The sequence below is a fragment of the Stegostoma tigrinum genome, chromosome 10, assembly GCF_030684315.1.
Source record: "Stegostoma tigrinum isolate sSteTig4 chromosome 10, sSteTig4.hap1, whole genome shotgun sequence".
Lineage (NCBI taxonomy): Eukaryota > Metazoa > Chordata > Chondrichthyes > Orectolobiformes > Stegostomatidae > Stegostoma > Stegostoma tigrinum.
Window position 1 is genome coordinate 43,190,522 of NC_081363.1, and position 19,273 is coordinate 43,209,794.

General features: G+C 39.4%; 1 protein-coding gene across 1 annotated transcript in view; it reads left to right on the top strand.

The window, feature by feature from the left end:
- Nucleotides 1-19,273, top strand: part of LOC125455707 (5'-3' exonuclease PLD3-like) — a 57,821-nt gene that overhangs the window by 14,965 nt on the left and 23,583 nt on the right. The window contains exons 2-4 of the mRNA XM_048538045.2: nt 8,299-8,379; nt 12,863-13,014; nt 15,326-15,509. Coding sequence (XP_048394002.1) covers nt 8,299-8,379; nt 12,863-13,014; nt 15,326-15,509 — 417 coding nt within the window. The remainder of the gene's footprint in view (nt 1-8,298; nt 8,380-12,862; nt 13,015-15,325; nt 15,510-19,273) is intronic.

Below are 19,273 nucleotides of genomic sequence, written 5' to 3' on the forward strand. Positions count from 1 at the left end.
AAAAAATCAGAGTTAACGTTTCGGGTCCGGTGACCCTGAGGAAATTCTGAGCTTCTGAGGAATTTTCGATCAAGTATTTGCTAAAACTTGTTTCCACAGCCATATCACATTCCTCAAGACCACTTCCGGCTCAGACTCACCCCATTCTGAGGAAGGGTCGCCAGACCCGAAATATTAACTCTGATTTTTTTTCATCATAGATGCTGCCTGACCTGCCGAGCTTTTCAAGCAATGCATGTTTCTGTTCCACATTGTCCTTTGCTTTCCTTCCCTTCCCTATCAAAATACCATTTAAATATATTCACGTGACACACTCTGTGAGTTTTTCTTCTGTCTGGCATTCTTATCAAATAATTTACCTCACTCAATTTCGTTTCAATTTCTTAACACTCACTAAACCTTGTTTTTAAAAGTTCATCTACCACTGGTAAAAATATTAACACTTTATCTCTTCTAGAGAAACTACAAATTCTTGATTTCTTTTTGCCTGCTTCCTGTTTAATTATATGCTGCGCTATTTTGAAATGTTGACTTGCCAATTCGTCCACTCTATTTAATCTTTCCCTAAAATTTGACACATTGTCCCAAATATGTAGTCTTTGAACACTGACTTAACAATATTTCCTTAGCTATTTTAAGTCATTCTCCCACCTCATTCTGAAAACTAATTCAATTGGACTGAATGGACTAAGTGATATAGAATTCCTCTGTTCCAATCTTCTGGATAGTCTTGACTATATGCCCTCAAAATGGTCTTCAAAGTTTGATGGCACCATTCTAACGCTCCTTGCGATTTTGGATAGTATGTAATTGATTTAAAATGTTTTATTCCTAAGCAATCTACAACTTCCTTGAATAATTTTGTCGCAAAATTTGACCCTTGATCTGATTGTATGTCTCCGTGTATTCTGTGTTTAGCGAAAAAATTACGTAGCTCTTCTACGATCCTATTAGCTGTGATATTGTGTAATGGAATGACTTCTGGAAATCCAATAGACACATCCATTATGGTCAACAAATATTAATTCCCACATTTTGTTTTGGGGAGGGGCCCCATGCAATTAATTACGACTCTTATAAAAGGTCCCTCAAATATGGAATACATACTGATAGTGGCGGTTTTGTCACTGCCAGAGGTTTTCCTATTAACTGAAATGTGTGACATGTCCAGCAAAAGTCAAGAGTAGTAAGGGAATGGAACGCTTTGCCTGCAACGGTAGTAGATTCGCCAACTTTATGTACATTTAAGTCGTCACTGGATAAGCATATGGATGTACATGGAATAGTGTAGGTTAGATGGGCTTCAGATCAGTATGACAGGTCGGCACAACATCGAGGGCCGAAGGGCCTGTACTGTGCTGTAATGTTCTATGTTCTATGTTCTATCTCTGTGTAGTCCAGGTCAGTAAGAATGTTTTTGTGTTTTGCCTTGAGGTTTCCTGACTCCCAAATGACCTCATACTGGTACATTGATTTGATTTATTATTGTCACATGTGCTGAGATGCAGTGAAGGTATTGTTTGGTGTGCTAACCAAACAACTCATACCTTACATAAGTACATCAGGGTAAGAGAACATAGTGCAGAATATAATGTTACACTACAGAGAAGGTGCAGAGAAAGATCAACTCTAATTTATGAGTGGTTCATTCATAAGTTTAATAACAGCAGGGAAGAAACTGTTCTTGAATCTACTGGTAACACCTTATGTCCTATCTGAAACACCTCCTTTCTATAGCCCACTGGTAATACAACTTGATAAACATCTGCCAATTTTTCATTTGCCTGAATATGTAATTGTCTCCATTTCTTCACCAAGACTTAATTTTTGACATAGTAACATTCTGGCATATTTTCAGATTCATCTTTGGTGTATGCTTTTTGCTAAAACAGCTTCATTTTCTGATTTCTTTGTTGCAATTCAACCAACTTCTTTCAACTAAAAATATCCACTTTGTTCAGGAAGGATATATCCCGGGATATACTCCTTGTAACATCTCAGTTGCCTGATTTCCCACTGGCCTTTTGACCACAGTAAGCATCACTGCCACCTGTGATCCAGCTATATCATTTTCATGGATAAACTGTATCTCCGGCACAGAGATTTTATCTATTAGTCCGACCACCACTTCACCACTTTTCACCGGACTCTCCAAACTCACTTTATACAATGGAAATCTATTCTTTTAATCATGACTTCCACATATTACCACCTTTCCTGGCAATATTCTTTCCAAAGTACACACTTCCCCATCTCTCACCATCAAAGATTGCCTTTCTCTTCTATCTCTTAAAATTTTAATTTCTTTACCTACTCCTACTGGTGCACACGAATAAGCCTTGCACACACAGGTAAATTCTATAAGAAAATTTACTCCTCATCACTACTCTTCCCTTCTACCTTTGTCAGTTTAAGTTGACTTTCCTCTTTCATTACCGACTTCTGAAGTTCAAAAACTCTCACTTTCTCCCTCTCTTCTTTGTCTTTCTCCCTTTGTCTGCTAAGGCCATCCTTTCTTTTGAAAACCTCTATGTCAAATGAATGTTTTCTTTTAAATATCTTCTTGAAAATACTATTCCTCTCTAAAATGTATGTTCTGTTTGTCCGACATTTATGTTGCCTTATTTAGAATAAATGATTTTAAACATTGCATTGCAAGGGACTGTTTGCAATGTTTTATCCATCATCTTTTTTCTTTCATAAAACATGAAATTAGCTGAGATTCAGCCACTGATTCAGAGCCTCCTGATCAGACATTGTTGGTTAGATAGTCAGGATAATTGGATAATACCTGATTGTGTTTGATGAAGCTCCATGTCAGCAGCAAAGCCTTTCAAAAATTGGCAATAGTGTTGTTTTGAAATAAAAACCTAACCCCTTAAATCCATAACCCTTCCAGTGTGCTGACATTATAACATGGGTCCAATGCCAACATTTTGTAAGGAACAGTACCTTCCAAATCCAACCACAGGCCACAGCATAGCTGAACAGCTGGATTAGAAACTGGAAATGTTACTCTTATAACAAGCAAGTTCTAGAAGATGTAAACAAAATCTAGCAGCCTGTGACTGGATGGAATGTGTGCTCTTGTGAATCTATACTGTGCTTTAACTATGCTGTTCATGGTGGATTGGAAAGAAGGCTGCTGAGCCTATTTTTATCCTTAAGGTATTATATTTACAGGGTTTTTACCCTTTACACCCTTTGCCCTGATCTCAAGTGATCTTAGGGAATACATTTCAGTTATTAGTCTTCGGTATAAAGGAATGTTTGCTGATACTTTTCCTCCAAATTTCCTTCGAAATGAATCCACATCCATTTGGAATTTTTTAAAGGATCGTTTTACATCTGCTTTCCCTGGCAAATTAAGAATCAGCGTACTGTATATAAAAAGCTTCTATTTTGAATGTCCTATCTTACGTGTAGATAATTCACTTTATTATTAGAATCCATTCAGCATGTAATTCAGACTCAGGCATTTCTTATTCTTTATGTAACAGTTTGGAGCTCTATTTGCTAATTTGGTGTCTTGAAGACACTGACTCATTCTGAGACACTGTTCCAGAGCCATTAGATTTCTAAATCTCTGTCCTCCACAAGCAGTACAAGTTTTGCTGTTTGTACGTCTCTACTATTTCCATTTCAACATTCTCATGGAGAGGTTCAGATATTATAGGAGTTCTCATATTTGCAACGAAGAATCACAGACTTCATTTCCACCCCAGGGTTTTGCTTTGAAAGTGCATGTCACAAGGTAGGCAGATTTTCTTATTTCTTAGAACTTTGAGTTCACCTTTCGTTTAAAAGACAACATATATTCCATGGGTTTGCTTAGAGAAGTGAAGCTTTAAGACTATGTAAAAAGATGGATTTGTAGAACAGAAAGTGAGTGGGAGAATGGGTCTAATGTCTGGAAGAGAGCTGAAAGCCTTTTGAGTTGGTGGTCAGAGACTTGAGAGGAGAAAGAGAGACAGACAGATAGATTCAGCAAGGGGAAGAAGTTAGTCAACAAGCGTGCTGGGAACATTGTCGTCCAGAAGCAATTGTTTTGTTAAACCTTATTTATGTTTCTACATTTGCTGTGTAGATTAAAGCAGGGGATTCCTGTTGCTGAAAGGGAGTTAAATAAAATGTCGAGTTGGTTCGGTGTTTCTACTTAAAAACAAGTAGAAAATTTGACCTACAGTCAAAAAATATTCAGGACCTATCATGTATCAAATGGAAAGTAGCATTGGCACTGCACGTTCTGGAGTACTGCAAACAAGAAGGCTGCATGTCCCTACATAGTTTATTTTAGCTCTAAAGTTGCTATTTCAAGATTGCCAGCAAAGTATTTTCTCTCTATTTTCGATTGAAATATTTAACCAATTTCACAAAGTTGCAAAATTTGCATCACGTGCATATGATGAAACACGGTTAAGCTCTTATTGGTGATTTCTCCAAAATAGTGATAGCCCCTAATGTTTACAAATACAAGGTCACTACCGTACTACAGCAAGACAGTCAGCAATATTTTGTTCATTATTTATCACATGTCTTGCCTCTTGGAGTGAAATGGGCAATTGGTTGCAAATACCCACATTGGATTCCATGTTCTTTCTAACCATTTGCCTAAAGAGGCGGCAATTATGAATAGCTCATAAAAATTGAGTATTCTGCTGAAAGCGATGAAATAATGGCTAATTTGATGATGTATTAAGGGAAAATAGAGAACTTTGAATCAAATCTGAAAAAAAGAGCCAGGGCATGGGGAGAAAATTGACAAAAAGAAACTGTTAGGGATAGTAAAATGCATGATTTCATTTTTGCTACTATTAATCCCTTCAGCCTGCAAGAAAATCAACAGATTGTGTTAAATCTCCGCACTGATTTGACACATAGTTTGAAGATGTTCATGTTCAAACCCTACTATTCCTTTATCCTAATTTTCATATGTAATTCAGTTGCTCGATAACCTTAACATTTTACAACAGAGATTACTGAATCTTCTGCAATGCAATCCAGTTTACTGCAAGACGAAAAATATTTTATGGTGCTACACCAAGTGGTTCAGGTTAAAGAAAGGGTCAAACTAATTCACAATGAATGCAAACACAGAACATAAGAAACGCAAGTGGCATCTAATTCTTAACTATAATAACCAATATTTTATTTGCACGTTATTTAAACTGGCCAGAAACAAAAGAAAGTAACATCATGGAATCCCTACCATGTGGAAGCAGGCCACTCAGCCCATTGAGTCCACATCAAGCCTCTAAAGGACATCCTGCGCAGACACACTCGCCCAACATATTGCTGTAACCCTGTATTTCCTATGGCTAATTTACCTAACCTACACATTTTTGGACAGTGGAAGGAAACTGGAGCAAACCCATGTAGATACAGGTAGAATTGATCCCAGGCCCTTGGTGCTGTAATGTTCCAGCACTAACCACTGAGCCACTGTACCACTTAAGGTCTTAATAGATCTATCATAATCTTACGATAAAATTTTAAATGGGTATATGGATGATGTAGCAAATCTCCTCGCACCGCTGCATCAGTCAATATATATTCAACTGATAATACTGGGAAAACTCATCTCAGTAACTCCAAATATAGATTTCAACATAAAAGCCATCAAAGGAGTTCTTTCTGCTAGAAAGAAAATTGATTCTTCAGTTCTATTGTTTACTATTAGAAATGAAGAAGCGGGGTTGTAACAGCAGTTTTTCAGCCATTCTTATGATTTCATGTTCCTTTGATACCTGACTTCCACACTACTTTGTTCCCGCTCTCTTCTGTCATCAGTTTATCTCCATGTGCAATCCTAAGCATCTAGTATACATTTTGCATTAACTATGAAACACTAGGAAATGGCTGAAGCCATTACCTTATGAGTATATGCGACGACACATCTCTCTAGGAAGATGCCTGGATCAGATATAGAATTATGGGATGGTTAAAGCACATGAAGAGGCTATTTGTTCCATTGAGCCATGCCATCTCTCAGCAAGTGCAATTTAACTAGTCCCACTCCCATGTCGCTTGCCCAGATTTCCCCAGATAATATTGATGCCTTGTTTCATTTCCCATAAGAAGCATTATTTTTAGGCTACAGTTAACAGGAGTTCATTTTTATTTCACAATATATTCAGCTGGAATATGACACATAAGTAGAATGTAGCTTTGTTATATTACAATTGCGACAAAAGATTTTAAGATTTATTGGCTTAGAATTGTTTAGTTGATGGTTTGGTGCTCAGCCACCTTTAGCTTTTGGGCCATGCATCAAGTCCAGCCAGAATGGGTGATGCCTCTCTCTACGATTGTAAGCAAAATTTATGGACTGAATTTTGCAACCTTGTCTTATTTTCTACTGTAACTGACTTTCTCTGATTCCTCCATTTGGATTTCAAGCCACTCCTGGCTATCTCAGTCAATTTGGTGATCGTTTTGGACAGCCAATTCTTAAATTCTTAGACCTCCTGCTAGCCAGTATGCTGACTAAATTGTGTTTTTATTTTCTATTGAAATTTAATGCACTCCACTGCATGATTTTTGATGGCATCCTTGGTCCATTTCATAAATCCTAAACAAGCCATACATAACATATGTGTGCTTTTTAAATTAAATATCAACTAGATAATTTACGGACTCAAGGAGAAAAATGTCTTCATTTGTGCTGTAATTATTCTAAGTGTCTAAAAACTTTATCGATGCCTCCCATCCACAAAATTTTATGTTCACACATTTTTATGATAACTTTGTCACTTCTTCCTTTATAAAATCTTCTGTCTGCATTCATAACGGTAAGTGTTTATTTGAACATGTCCAAGTGTAATTGCAACCTAGGATCAGTGATAGCATCTCAGGTTTGCACTTTAGCTTGTGCAGCAGAGAGAGCCCAAGCATTTCTATTTGTCTGTAGCTCAAAAATCTCAGTTTCTGTAATTATTAAATAAATCAATGTACATCAAAATGATTTTAAAATAGACACTCTGATGAAGGGTCTAGGCTTGAAATGTCAGCTTTTGTGCTCCTGAGATGCTGCTTGGCCTGCTGTGTTCATCCAGCCTCACACTTTGTTATCTTGGATTCTCCAGCAGCTGCAGTTCCCATTATCAGTGAATTTATCTAAATGTTCCAATGTCCTCTAATCTCTAATCCAAATTTACATGAACTCTATATTTAATCATGAAACTCATGGGAAAATATGTGTCAGATCAACCAACATTTAAGATTAGTATTAAATAACTCTAGAATATATTTAATATTACCATATTTCCTTTGACTCACTGTGATTAATGCTACAGGTTTATTATTATCTTCTGTATGGTGCACACTCATAGAGTCCGTATAGTGTGGAAACAGGCCCTTTGGCCCATCGAGCCCACACAAACCATCGGATCATCCAGCCCAGACCCATCCCCCTATATCACACCTAGTCTACACATCCCTGAACGCTATGGGCAATTTAGCATGACCAGTCCACCTAACCTGCACATCTTTGGGCTGTGGGAGGAAACCGGATCACCCAGAGGAAACCCACACAGACATGGGGAGAAAGCGCAAACTCCACACAGGCAGTTGCCCGAGGGTGTAAATCAAACCTGGGTCCCTGGTGCCATGAGGCAGCAGTGCTAACAATTGAGCCACTGTGCTGTTCTGAACAGAATAACTATACTTGTTCTTATTTTATTTTACCAACAAAATCTTATGTTAATAGGTCAGAATGGAAAATGTTACAATAGGAAAATTCACGTTAGTTGTACTTGGCCAAACATTGCTCAATAAACCAATTAAAATGTTCACAATGTCTATTGAAACATTTTTCATGTATGATTTTCCTCAGTGAGTAAAATTTCTACTGTCTGAAATTGAGTTTTCAGGATAATGAAAATATATTTAAATACATATATGACAAAATTTTAGATTAAGCAACTTCAATTTATCAGGAATAGACTGTTGATACCAAGTCTTATGGGTAATAGTGATGATTGAGTAACGTGTTCATTTTAAATATGTTATACCATTAAACCAGGTGAAAACTTAGGCCTTTTTCTACCTGTTGGGAGATTTTTGTCTGATATACTTTATGGCACCAAGCTGCAGCCTGGTGTTAGAGGATAGCATAGCCCTTTTGTTTCTGAGAGGTGGAATAAAATTGAACTGTTTGACAGAACCATGAAGACAATACTTTCAATGGTGGAATATATTTCTCTACTTAGAGTAACAGAGAGTTCTTTTGTTTGTGTCCTTGCTTGTGTTAGAAAAACATAAGCATTGCTGAAACTCTTGACCTTTTTTGCTTTACAGATGAAGCCCCTGAGAAACATAGAGCATCAAATCTCTCATACGCCGTATATTAAAAGTCATAGGAAATGCAAGCACAAATGGGTAAGATTACAAGGCTTATATCACGCACTGTCATTTTAAGAGTCAGATAGATGTTTACAAAATAGAGTAGCACTTTCATTGTTTGAATGTCAGTTATTTGTTATTCTAATAACCTGACGGATTAACAGGAAAGCTTTTTGTTTTTAATTTACTTGGCTTTGTTTCCATGCCTAGGCTTTTCCTGTCCCAAATGCATGACTAAAATTTGGAGGTACCCTATAATTTGACAATTACCAGTGCTAATGAAAGCTTCATTGTGATGATAGGGAGGCCTGAATTTTGCTTCCTGGGTTGACAGGGACGAGTAGAGATATTTTCCAGCTCTGCAAAGCTGAACGAGGTTAAAAATGGCCCAAAAGTCGGATTTTCACTCCGGCTGATGGGATTCCCTGAGATACAGGCCAAACTACTTCAGAATGAAAGTGGAAGCTGCTAACTGAGGAGGTGGGCTGCACAGGAGGTTTGACTTGGTCAGTTGACACTGTGTGAAGTTTAAAAATAAAAACAAGAACCTGAAACGTTCTTGCATTGAATACTCCGAACTTTACACACACACACACACACACACACACACACACACACACACACACACACACACACACACACACACACACACACACACACACACACACACACACACACACACACCATGCTCCATCTATATCAAGCCATTGTCACTCTTTGCCTCCATGCCAATGCCTCTGCTGACCCCAGGACCCCACACTCTCTGTGCCAACCTATGCCCACCCACCACTCTGCATTGCATCTCACGCATTTCATCCCAATCTATGTCCATTTGTCCATCACCCATGGCCCCTAATAACTTCCAGACCAATCTATATCCCTCTGCCCTTCATAATGCTAAATCAATCCATCCAAACAAAACCACCATCACACTGCCATAATAATTCACCTAACATTCACCATGACAGGGCCCAGGATCCATGCAGAGATGAGTTAAAGGTCTATAAAATAAAGTATATGTCTGATTTTGACATTGCAGTGTCAAAAAAAGTCTCATTCATAAAACGTTTATATTCCTTCAACAAAATAAAGCCTTCCAATGACAGATATTTCATTCAAGTGCGCAATCCCTTATCAAAACAAGAAAGCTAACAATGTAATTTCTTTCTTCTTGCACTTCATTGAGTCTATAACTGATTAGAGCTGTTCACAAAACCCAAATGGAAGCCATCTCATTCTGATGATGGATGATTGTGAAAACAGGTCACGCTGGAGTAATCCAGTAAAGGAAGGCCTCAGGCTTATACACACAGACAGACAGATTGAAATAAAAAAAATCTTTATTTTAAAGGCACCAGACATTTTTTCCAAGATTCAAAAGAACACGAATTTGAAACGCCTTGACAGTTTAACAGTCCCTTTCTCAGGAGATTTTTTTCATGTCCTCTTGCCACTTTTGACAGATCATTTTACACTTCTGAGCAGTCCTCTTGATATTTCCCTCTGACAGGTCCTCTTGACAGATGTATGGTACACATTGCTGCCACTGTGCAACAGTGGTGCAGAGAGTAAATGTTGAAGGTATTAGTTGGAGTGCTGATCAAGCAGGCTGCTTTGTCCAGGATGATTTTGGGCTTCTTGAGTGTTGTTGGAGCTGCACTCATCCAGGCAAATTGTGAGTATTCCACCACACTCCTGATTTGTGCCTTGCACATGGTGGGCAGGTTTTGAGGAGTCTGTAGATGAGTTACTCTGAGCAAAGTGCCTGAACTCTAACTAGCTCTTAAGGACATAGCATTCGTGTGACTAGTCCAGTTCATTTTTTGGTCAATGGCAACACCTAGAATGTCAATAGTGGGTGTTTCTGTGATGACACTACCTTTGGATATTCAGGCCTGATGATTGTCTTCTGGCCATGGAGGTGACTATTAACTAACACTTATGAGGCAAGAATGTTACTTCCCATTTATTATTCCAAACCTGAGTATTACACAGTCTTGATGCTTTTGGGAAAGGAGGACTGGTGGTGAACATTGGACAATTATCAAAGAAAATGCTAAAGTCTGACCTTATGATGGACGGAAGCTAATTGATGAAGTAGCTGAAGATGTTTAAGTATAGGATACAACCCTGGTGAACTCCTGCAGAGATGGTCTGAAGGTGAGATGCCTGGCCTCCAACAACCACAACAATCTTCCTATATGGCTGGTATTGCTCCAACAATAAAGATGTTCCCTAGTTCCAATGACTTCAGTTTTGTTAGAACCCTTTGATGTCACATTTGGTAAAATGTGAAATTAATGCCAAGAGTAGTTACGCTCATTTCCCCCTTGTACTTTAGCTTAGTTGTCCATATTTGACCAAGGCTGTAATGAGATCAGGAGCTAAGTGTGCCTGGTGTAACCCATCCTGAGTGTCAGTGACCAGATCATTGTTGAGTAAGTGTTGTTTGTCAGTATTTGAGAATGACGTTTTCTATCACTTTATTGATGATCAAGAGTAGACTGATGGGATGGTAGTTGACTGTTGGATTTGTCCTTTGTTCCTGTGTACAGGGCACGCTTGGGCAATTATCCACCTTATTGGGTAGCCGTCAGTATTGGGATGCCTTGCCAGGGGATACAGCAAGTTGTGAAGCATTAGTATTGAGTACAATTGTTGGAATTGGCAGACCTCCCATTAGTTTTGCAGTATCTAAGGGATTCAACTGCTTCTTGATATCTTGTGGAGTGAATCAAATTGGCTAAAGACTGGCATCTGTGTTACCAGAGACCCCAGTGGGAGGTTAGATGGATCATCAACTTGGCACTTCTAAGTGAAGACTGCTGCTTCACTCTTATCTTTTGCACTGATGTGCAGGTCTCCACCATCATTGTGAATGGGGATATTTGAGGATCTACCTGGTCCTGTCATCATTTAATTGTTCACCAGCATTCATGGCTGGATGTGGCAGAACTGCAGAGCTTAGATCTGATTCATTTATTGTGGATTTGCTTAACTCTATCTATCACTCGCTGCTTATGCTGTTTGTCACACAAGTCGTTGGTTGTATAGCTTCATCAGATTGATACCTTATTTTTAACCCTAACTGCAGGCATAACTCTAACCCCAAAACCATGTGACTGGTTAAACCTTAGCAGCAGTGAGATAATGCCCTTTTGAGGCCCACAATTTGGCAACTGCCTGTACCTTCCCTGTCACTGGTCAAATTGTGGTGGGCCATGGACAGATCTGGTGTCATGGAATTTTTGAGGATCCCTGGCCTGTAAGTCTGCTTCTGGTGGGGCATTAAAATCCAGCCCACGCTGATTCTACTTCCTGATCCTCTGAGCCAAGATCCTTTCTCATTTCTTTCCCTATTGCATCATTTACTATCAGGCTACTCCTCTTCCTTTTCCAATCTATCTACCATTTCTAAATATAATGTATAATATAATGGAGCATTTATTTTCTAACCTTAGATGATTTATAACGATGGGCTTGACTTTACAGGAGATTGGGACATGTAAAATACCTTCCTACCCATCTCCAAGCTCAGCCCCAAAAAATAAATGGTGCAGTATTTGATAGGCTCCTTACTTACCAGGGGGCTGGGAATCTAAAAGGCGTTATTTGAGACTGGCTGCAGCTCTGACAGCAGCCAATATTGAGTTTAATGGGACTTCTGGAGTAACAGTTAGAAGGGTTGAGCAGACAAGCTCCTACCCACTTCCCCTGACTCCCCACCCCCACCCTCAGCCCCGAATTAATTGTCCACCATGTCTCAAAAGGCCATTAGATCCAAGCCATTTATTTCTCTTTAAGTTGCAAGTTAACCTACCTTGTTGTGAATGCTTTAAGCATTCAGATACAGAGTCTTTAAATATTTTCTATTAATATTATTTGCATTGTTGATGCGTTATTACCATTAAGACCTCCGTCATTTACTGCTCCACTGCGATTGAACATCCAAATCTCTCTACTGCTCTGTCACCTCCACAGTTCTCTTTCAATTTCTATATTCTCTTTAACTGAACCTTTCCTCTGCTCAGATAGCCAAGTGTGAAGCTGGATGAACACAGCAGGCCAAGCAGCATCTCAGGAGCACAAAAGCTGACGCCTTTTCTCTGCTCATTTTGGTCAGGATTTTCAACATGAAACTTGGGTATATAGTCTTTTCAAACTTTCAATGCAACCAACATCCCCTCTAAGTTGCATGGACCTCCAGTTTCAGATGTTCCTGGCACACACGAATCTCAGAGGTCTGTGCAGATGAAGGAAAGGCTGAGACGATATAGAGTACCACCCTGCTTTGTCCTTGTCTTTATTCCACCCTGCATTTAAAACAAATTAATAAATGTTTTATCTCATTAATACTTGAGTGACGTGCATTAATGTTTGACTAACATGGCCGTAAAACAAGGTAAGAGAATGGGAAAAAACACAGGAAAAAATAAACTTAAGATGGTTGATTGCAGCTCTTGTTATTCACTTGCTTCTGCTTTTAAAGGGTATCTATGTATTGTGATTGCTTTCTCAGTGGAAAGGACCAATTGTCTTCGTATTACTTATGACTGTCTGCCTGGCATTCTTTGCACTTATTCAATCGGTTCGCAAACTACTCGATGATTTACCAGGCAAAGAGAAAGCTTGGAAAGAGCTGCAAAGTACAACCTGTGATGATCCCTGTAGGTAAGAGTATCCAACTGAAAGTTAACTATGAAATCAAAACAAAACCTGTAGAAAATGTAATTAGAACAAGGAACTTCTGATGTTGAAACTCTGGAACAAAAACGGAAATTGCTGGGTAAACTCAGCAGGCCTGTTAGCATCTGCGCAGGGAAAACAGAGTTAACATGTGGAACCAGAACTGAGTTAATATTAACTCTGCTTTCTCTGCACAGATGCTGCCAGACCTGTTGAGTTTCTCCAGTAATTTCTCTCTTTCTTTCTGAAGAAAATTCATCTTTTTCTGTCATCATAAAAATTGCAGAACAAAAAGGATATTTAGCCCTTCCACTTTCTCGTGTGCCTTTCCTTAACTAGTTCTAGCTATTCTAATCAGTTCCTGATCTCTCATGTTTCTCGTGCATTTGCATAAGAGCATACAAATTAGGAGCAGGACTAGTCCATTTGACCCCTTGAATCACCTCTGCCACTCAATAAAATCATGACTGATTCTGATTGTGGCCTTAATCCATCCACGTTCTATCTGCCCCCTCTATTACTCTTTTCAATCAAAAATCCAACTCAGCCCTAAATATACTATGTGTCTCAGATTCCACTGTTCTCTGTGGATGAGAATTCTGGCCACAAGTGACTCTATGTGAGGATAAATTCTCTTCACCTCCATCTTAATTATGTGTCTATCGATTTATCTCAAAGGACCAGTTTTTCTGGTGTCTTTCTGTTCTAGTACTAGACAAGATCAGTACACCTAAAGCCTGCAAATCTTTGGATGATTTTGGAATCTCTGCCATTAATGTGGACCTGTTCATGGAAAATGGGAAGGTACATTGGGTGCAAATGTAGATCTGAACTGCTGCATTTTGAGCCAGGAGAGCACAGAATTCCACAATAATGTTGAGCCACTCAGACTCCATTCCATACCTCCTCCTCTTCAGAAATGCAAATGGAATCTAAAGGAAATAGTAGCTTTTCAGAACAAGGCTGTGCTCCGATGTTTTTGCCCTTTTTCCATGGAGAACCAATATTCACTGAAGGAGTGTCAAAGGTCAAGAAAATTGGTCTTATAATCTTTGCCTCAGTAACCACTTGTGTTTAATGTTTCAATACCGCTGTGCAAAACAATGGTCTTTTAAGATTCTTCACTATTCTTTCAGCAATTGTAAAGCATATGGCCCATTACGGATTTGTTAACTAATAGAAAAGAAAGCTCATCCCCTCAAAAGCTTTCAAAGATTTTGAAATATCATATTTTCCTTTCTATGTTTCTTTACAAAGTATACAATCAAAATCAATTCTTTACTTTTATTTTTCATGCCCCTCTGAACGAAACTTAGAAATAGCTATACTATATGGCCTTTTCAATCCTGTCCTCCAATAGTTAAAACTTTCATATCTTCACTTGAAAATCTTTTCCCAAAAGTTGTCATTTTGATTTTTTTCTAAATTACATTCAAAGTGTCACCTTTTTGTTCAGGTTTAATTCAACCTTTTTCTTCTGTCCTTCCCCAACCCATTGCGCTGTTTTTTGTGGTTTGCCATATTCTCTAGTCCTTTGTTTTGAAATGAGAGACTGAATATGGGGACATCCTGCTTACTTGTATGTTGAGTTCGAAGATGCAAGCTATAAAAGTCAAATCATTGTGAATAGCAAGATCACTTAGATAGACAGATGCGGTGACAGCTGAACTAGAATTTGATGTCTGCTATGTGTCTGTTGCTTTGCATACATTCCATGGATGAATATTCCTCAACGAACACAGTTGTCCACTAATGAATAGTAAAAGAAAATCAAAGGAATCAGCTGGTGCTCAGTATTATGGCAGTTGTCTTTATCCGTCCATTATTTTCGTGTATTCATATGTGTAGGGGCAGCTTTTGGCAGTGTGCTCTGTTCCCGGAGTTCCTTAGGCCAGACACTAAAGAAGGACAGGTGCTAGTTTCTGATTCCTTCAGTATGTTGGAATTCATAGAGATCCAGAGCACGGAGAAAAGGTCCTTTAGCCAATTGAGTCTACACCAATCAGCTGAGGCTTTCTGGCTTTTCTCCATCAACAGCACACAATCAGCACAAAGGCCTCATTCTTGAAGAGCTAACACTCAGCTGCAGGTCTCAGAGGCCTAAAACTGTTCCTGTTCTGCAAGTTAATTATCCTGTCAGGGGTGGGTTGGAGCTGGAGTTGTTCCCAGGGATTGTTAATGGTTATTTGCCTCTGTGGTCCAACGTTGGGTCATAGGAAATCCAGGTAAATATACTTAATGGATTAAAACACTCCATAACACAGAAATCTAACAGAAAATTGCATTACTTTTTCAGATTTGTGGTTGTAGAGAGCGTGCCAGATGGTGTAGTTTATGGTGAAAATGCTACAAAGTATCAATTGACGTATGACTCCTGGTTAAACCTAATCAGTATAGCAAACAGCAGTCTGGACATTGCCTCATTTTATTGGACTCTTACTGGTCATGATATTAATGTAACTGATCCCTCCTCCAAGCTGGTAAGTAAAACTGAGCTGATTTGCCTTGTACTTAGCTCTATAATGTATATTGTGTTCTGTACTGTGCTTTGAGCTCAACAAAAATGTAATGTTGTATTCGGATGAAAGTAGAAAGACAGAACGGAGACGGCAGATGGCAAAGTTATCAAATCAAACAGACCAAATGGAATACACGCTAGTTGCTGAAAGATGTTGGTGTGGAAACCATGGATCCTCTGACCATAATCCTTCAATCCTCCTTAAATGTAAGGATTCTGCCAGAGGACTTTAAATGACATACTTCTGTTCAAAATGGGCACACAGTACATACAGTAAATGCAGACTATTCAGGCTGATGTCAGGGGCATTGGGGGGGGGGGGTGGGGGTGGGATGGGTGGCGGTAGGAGGCTACCATAGACATTTTCAAGACAATTTTCACTTGAAGAGGCATGGGTTAATCAGGGATATGTCGTGAGTGTAACAAGGGCTGTTAGGTGGACATCAGAGAATATGAGTTACATGACTGGGACTGTTAATCTGGACCAGTCAGGTAGCCCCAGCTCACAGATATGAACAGGAGTGTCAGAGGTTCCGATCTCTCTGAGATCTAGCTCTGAGAAAGCTCGACCAATGTCAGGGACTTTCCACATGCAATTAAAGGGTGACAGGATACCAGCTTCTGTGGAGTTATTTCAGAACAGTTAACATAGATTTGCCAAAGACAAGCTTTGTCAAAGACTTTAAGTACGTTAAGTGTGTAACAACTTGGGTGGCTGTAGTCACTGTTATGGATATGAAATTTCAAAAGGAATTTGATTAAGTACCCTACAAAAGACTTACTCAGAAAATAGAAGCAGATGGCATTAAACAGATGATGTTCTCTTACGTTTGAAGTTGGCTGAGTCATAGCAGGCAAAGACTTAGATGCATTTCAAACTGTAGATGGGTCGGTGATATAACACGGTGTGGAGCTGGAGGAGCACAGCAGGCCAGGCAAAATCAGGGGAACAGGCCACTCCCCCATTTCTGAAGAAGGGTCCCGATCCAAAACATCAACTTTCCTGCTCCTTTGATGCTGCCTGGCCCGCTGTGCTCCTCCAGCTCCACATTATGTTTTCTCTGACTCCAGCATCTGCAGTTCTTACTATCTCTAGACAGGTACTATGGATCCCCATGGCTCCCTATTGTGACCACAGTACTTCTTGTTGTGTATAGGTTTAGTGAGTGAAATTTTGAAATTTGAGAAGGTTCCAAAATTGGCAACACCGTAAGTAGTGAACAGGATAGCAGAAGACTCAGGAGACATGGAAAAGTGCACAGACAAGTAACAGATGCTTTTAATACAGCTACGTGTGAGGTGAGACACTCTGATAGAAAGAAACAGTATAATCTGAATGGTACCACCTGGAGGAAAGCTAAGGAAGCAATGGGGGAGGTGCATATTCCAAAATCACTGAAGGTGAATGGCAGGTTGGCTGTACAGCTAAATACATCTATAAAATTGTAAGAAGCTGCACTGAATATAAAACATAAGGATATCTGTATAGAGTTCTGGATACTTCTAAGCTGGGGTTGTCTTTACAAATCTGGCACCACATTTTAGGAGGCTTGTTTTTTGTGTATGTGTGGCTCACCGTGTGTGAGATTTTGACTAAGCAAACATTTCTTCTGGTGAGTGAAATGATCGTCAAGGAGCCTGTATCTGATATGATTGGCAATAAAGAACTAAAGGAGAAAAGAGTAGAATTTTGATCTCACAGTTATTATCCTGGAATGCACTGCCTGAAGGTGTGGTTCAAGTGAATTTTCATTGGATTGGTATAAAAGCAATTAAACATTGAAATCTGCAATGTACTAATTTGTAGGGTCATTTGAAAATAAAGCTGGAGAATGGAACTAAATGAGACAGCTTGTTCACGTAGTTAGCACAGACTGCCCAGGTGAATGTGTTATAATATTCTATGCAATAAGGATAACAAAGTAAGTCAATAAACTGAAATTAGCACTACTTTTATTGGTCTAGTCTTTCTAACTGCTCAGCATGTTTTTTTACACAAGATCAAAAATTCCACTGCATGGCAATGAAGTATTTCCACCACTAGGTAGCATTAGCTCCATGTTCAATGTCCCTATTATCATTTAACAAAACATATTGCATTCAGATTATAATCCTTTTAATATTAGGACTTCTTTCTGCCAGTTCAGGCACCTCTAGCAGGATATCATTACCGTCACATATTCTCTTCCCTCTCGGCAACATTTCACAGAGGCCGTTCCCTCTGGGACACCTGGTCCGTTCCTCCTCTGCTCCCAACATACCACCTTACCCTTGCATGGCAACTTCCTCTGCAATCACAGAATGTGCATCACTTGCCGTCCTCACTATCTAACGTCCCAGACACACTTTCCAGGTGAAACAGTGATTTATCTGCCCAATTTAGTCTACAGTATTCACCACTCACAATGTAGTCTCCTGTACACTGGGATGATGAAATGCAGACTGGGCGACTATTGTGCGGAACACCTGTGTTTGGTGCATAAAAATAACACTGAACTTCCAGTTACCTGCCATTTCAACAGACCACTGTGGTCCCTGGCTAGCATTTCTGTCTCATGCCTGATGCTGCATTCCAGTTAGGCTTAATATGAGCTGGAGGAACTACACCTCTGTTGAGGAATCCTACAGGCAGGACCTAACCCTGAGTTTAACAATTTCAGAATGTGAGCTCCCTTGTCTATATTTGTTATCCTTTCCCCACACCTCTAAATTTTGTCTTGTATGTGTTGCTCCCAGTACTCAGTGCTCAGCATAAACACATCCCTTTCCCCAGTTGTTTTCAATTCTGATGAGGGGTCACTGGATTTGAAACGTTAACTCTTTTGCTCTCCACACATGCTGCCAGACATGCTGAGTTTCTCCGGTACTTCTTGATTTTGGGTCTTCCTCAGTTCTCTGCCCAAAGGCCAGTCCAACCCAGTGCCACAACTTGTTTGGGCGAGGAGGCAGCTGTGCTGACACTGAACATTTTTAATGTTACACTATCAAAGATGTGGAACAAGGTTTTCTCTTCATGTGGAGTCCTTGTTGTCTGAGGGTTGATGATTGCGACTTATTCTGCATTGTTATTGATCTATCACTGTGATCAATAATTGTGTTGACCGTTTTTACCTTCAACAGGTTCACCTAACATAAGAAGCAGACATGGGACCATGGTACTGAAAGATTCAACAGATATTTACTATGTCTCCTGATATACTTATATGTATATATTACAATCACAGGCATGTAGGTGTCTGGCCTAATATTAAGCTGTTCAGTTGCAAACGGTACCACATTTTGATCACTTTGATTTCCAGAAGGCATTCAACAAGATGCCACTCAAAAGGCAGCTGCATAAGATAAAGGTGCGCAGCATTACTGATAATGTACAAATGTGGATAGAAGATTGGTTAACTAACAGAAAGCAAAGGGTGGGGAAAAATGGGTGTTTTTCTGGTTGGCAATCAGTGGCTAGTAGTGCACCTCAGGGATCAGTGTTGGGACGCCAATTGTTCACAATTTACATCGATGATTTAGAGTTGGGGGCTAAGTGTAGTGTGTCAAAGTTTGCAGATGACACTAAGATGAGTGGCAGAGCAAAGTGTGCAGAGGATACTGAAAGTCTGCAGAGGGATAGATTAAGTGAGGGGACAAGAGTCTAGCTGATGCAGTACAATGTTGGTAAATGTGAAGTCATCTATTTTGGTAGGAATAATAGCAAAATGGAGTGCAGTGAACTTTTAA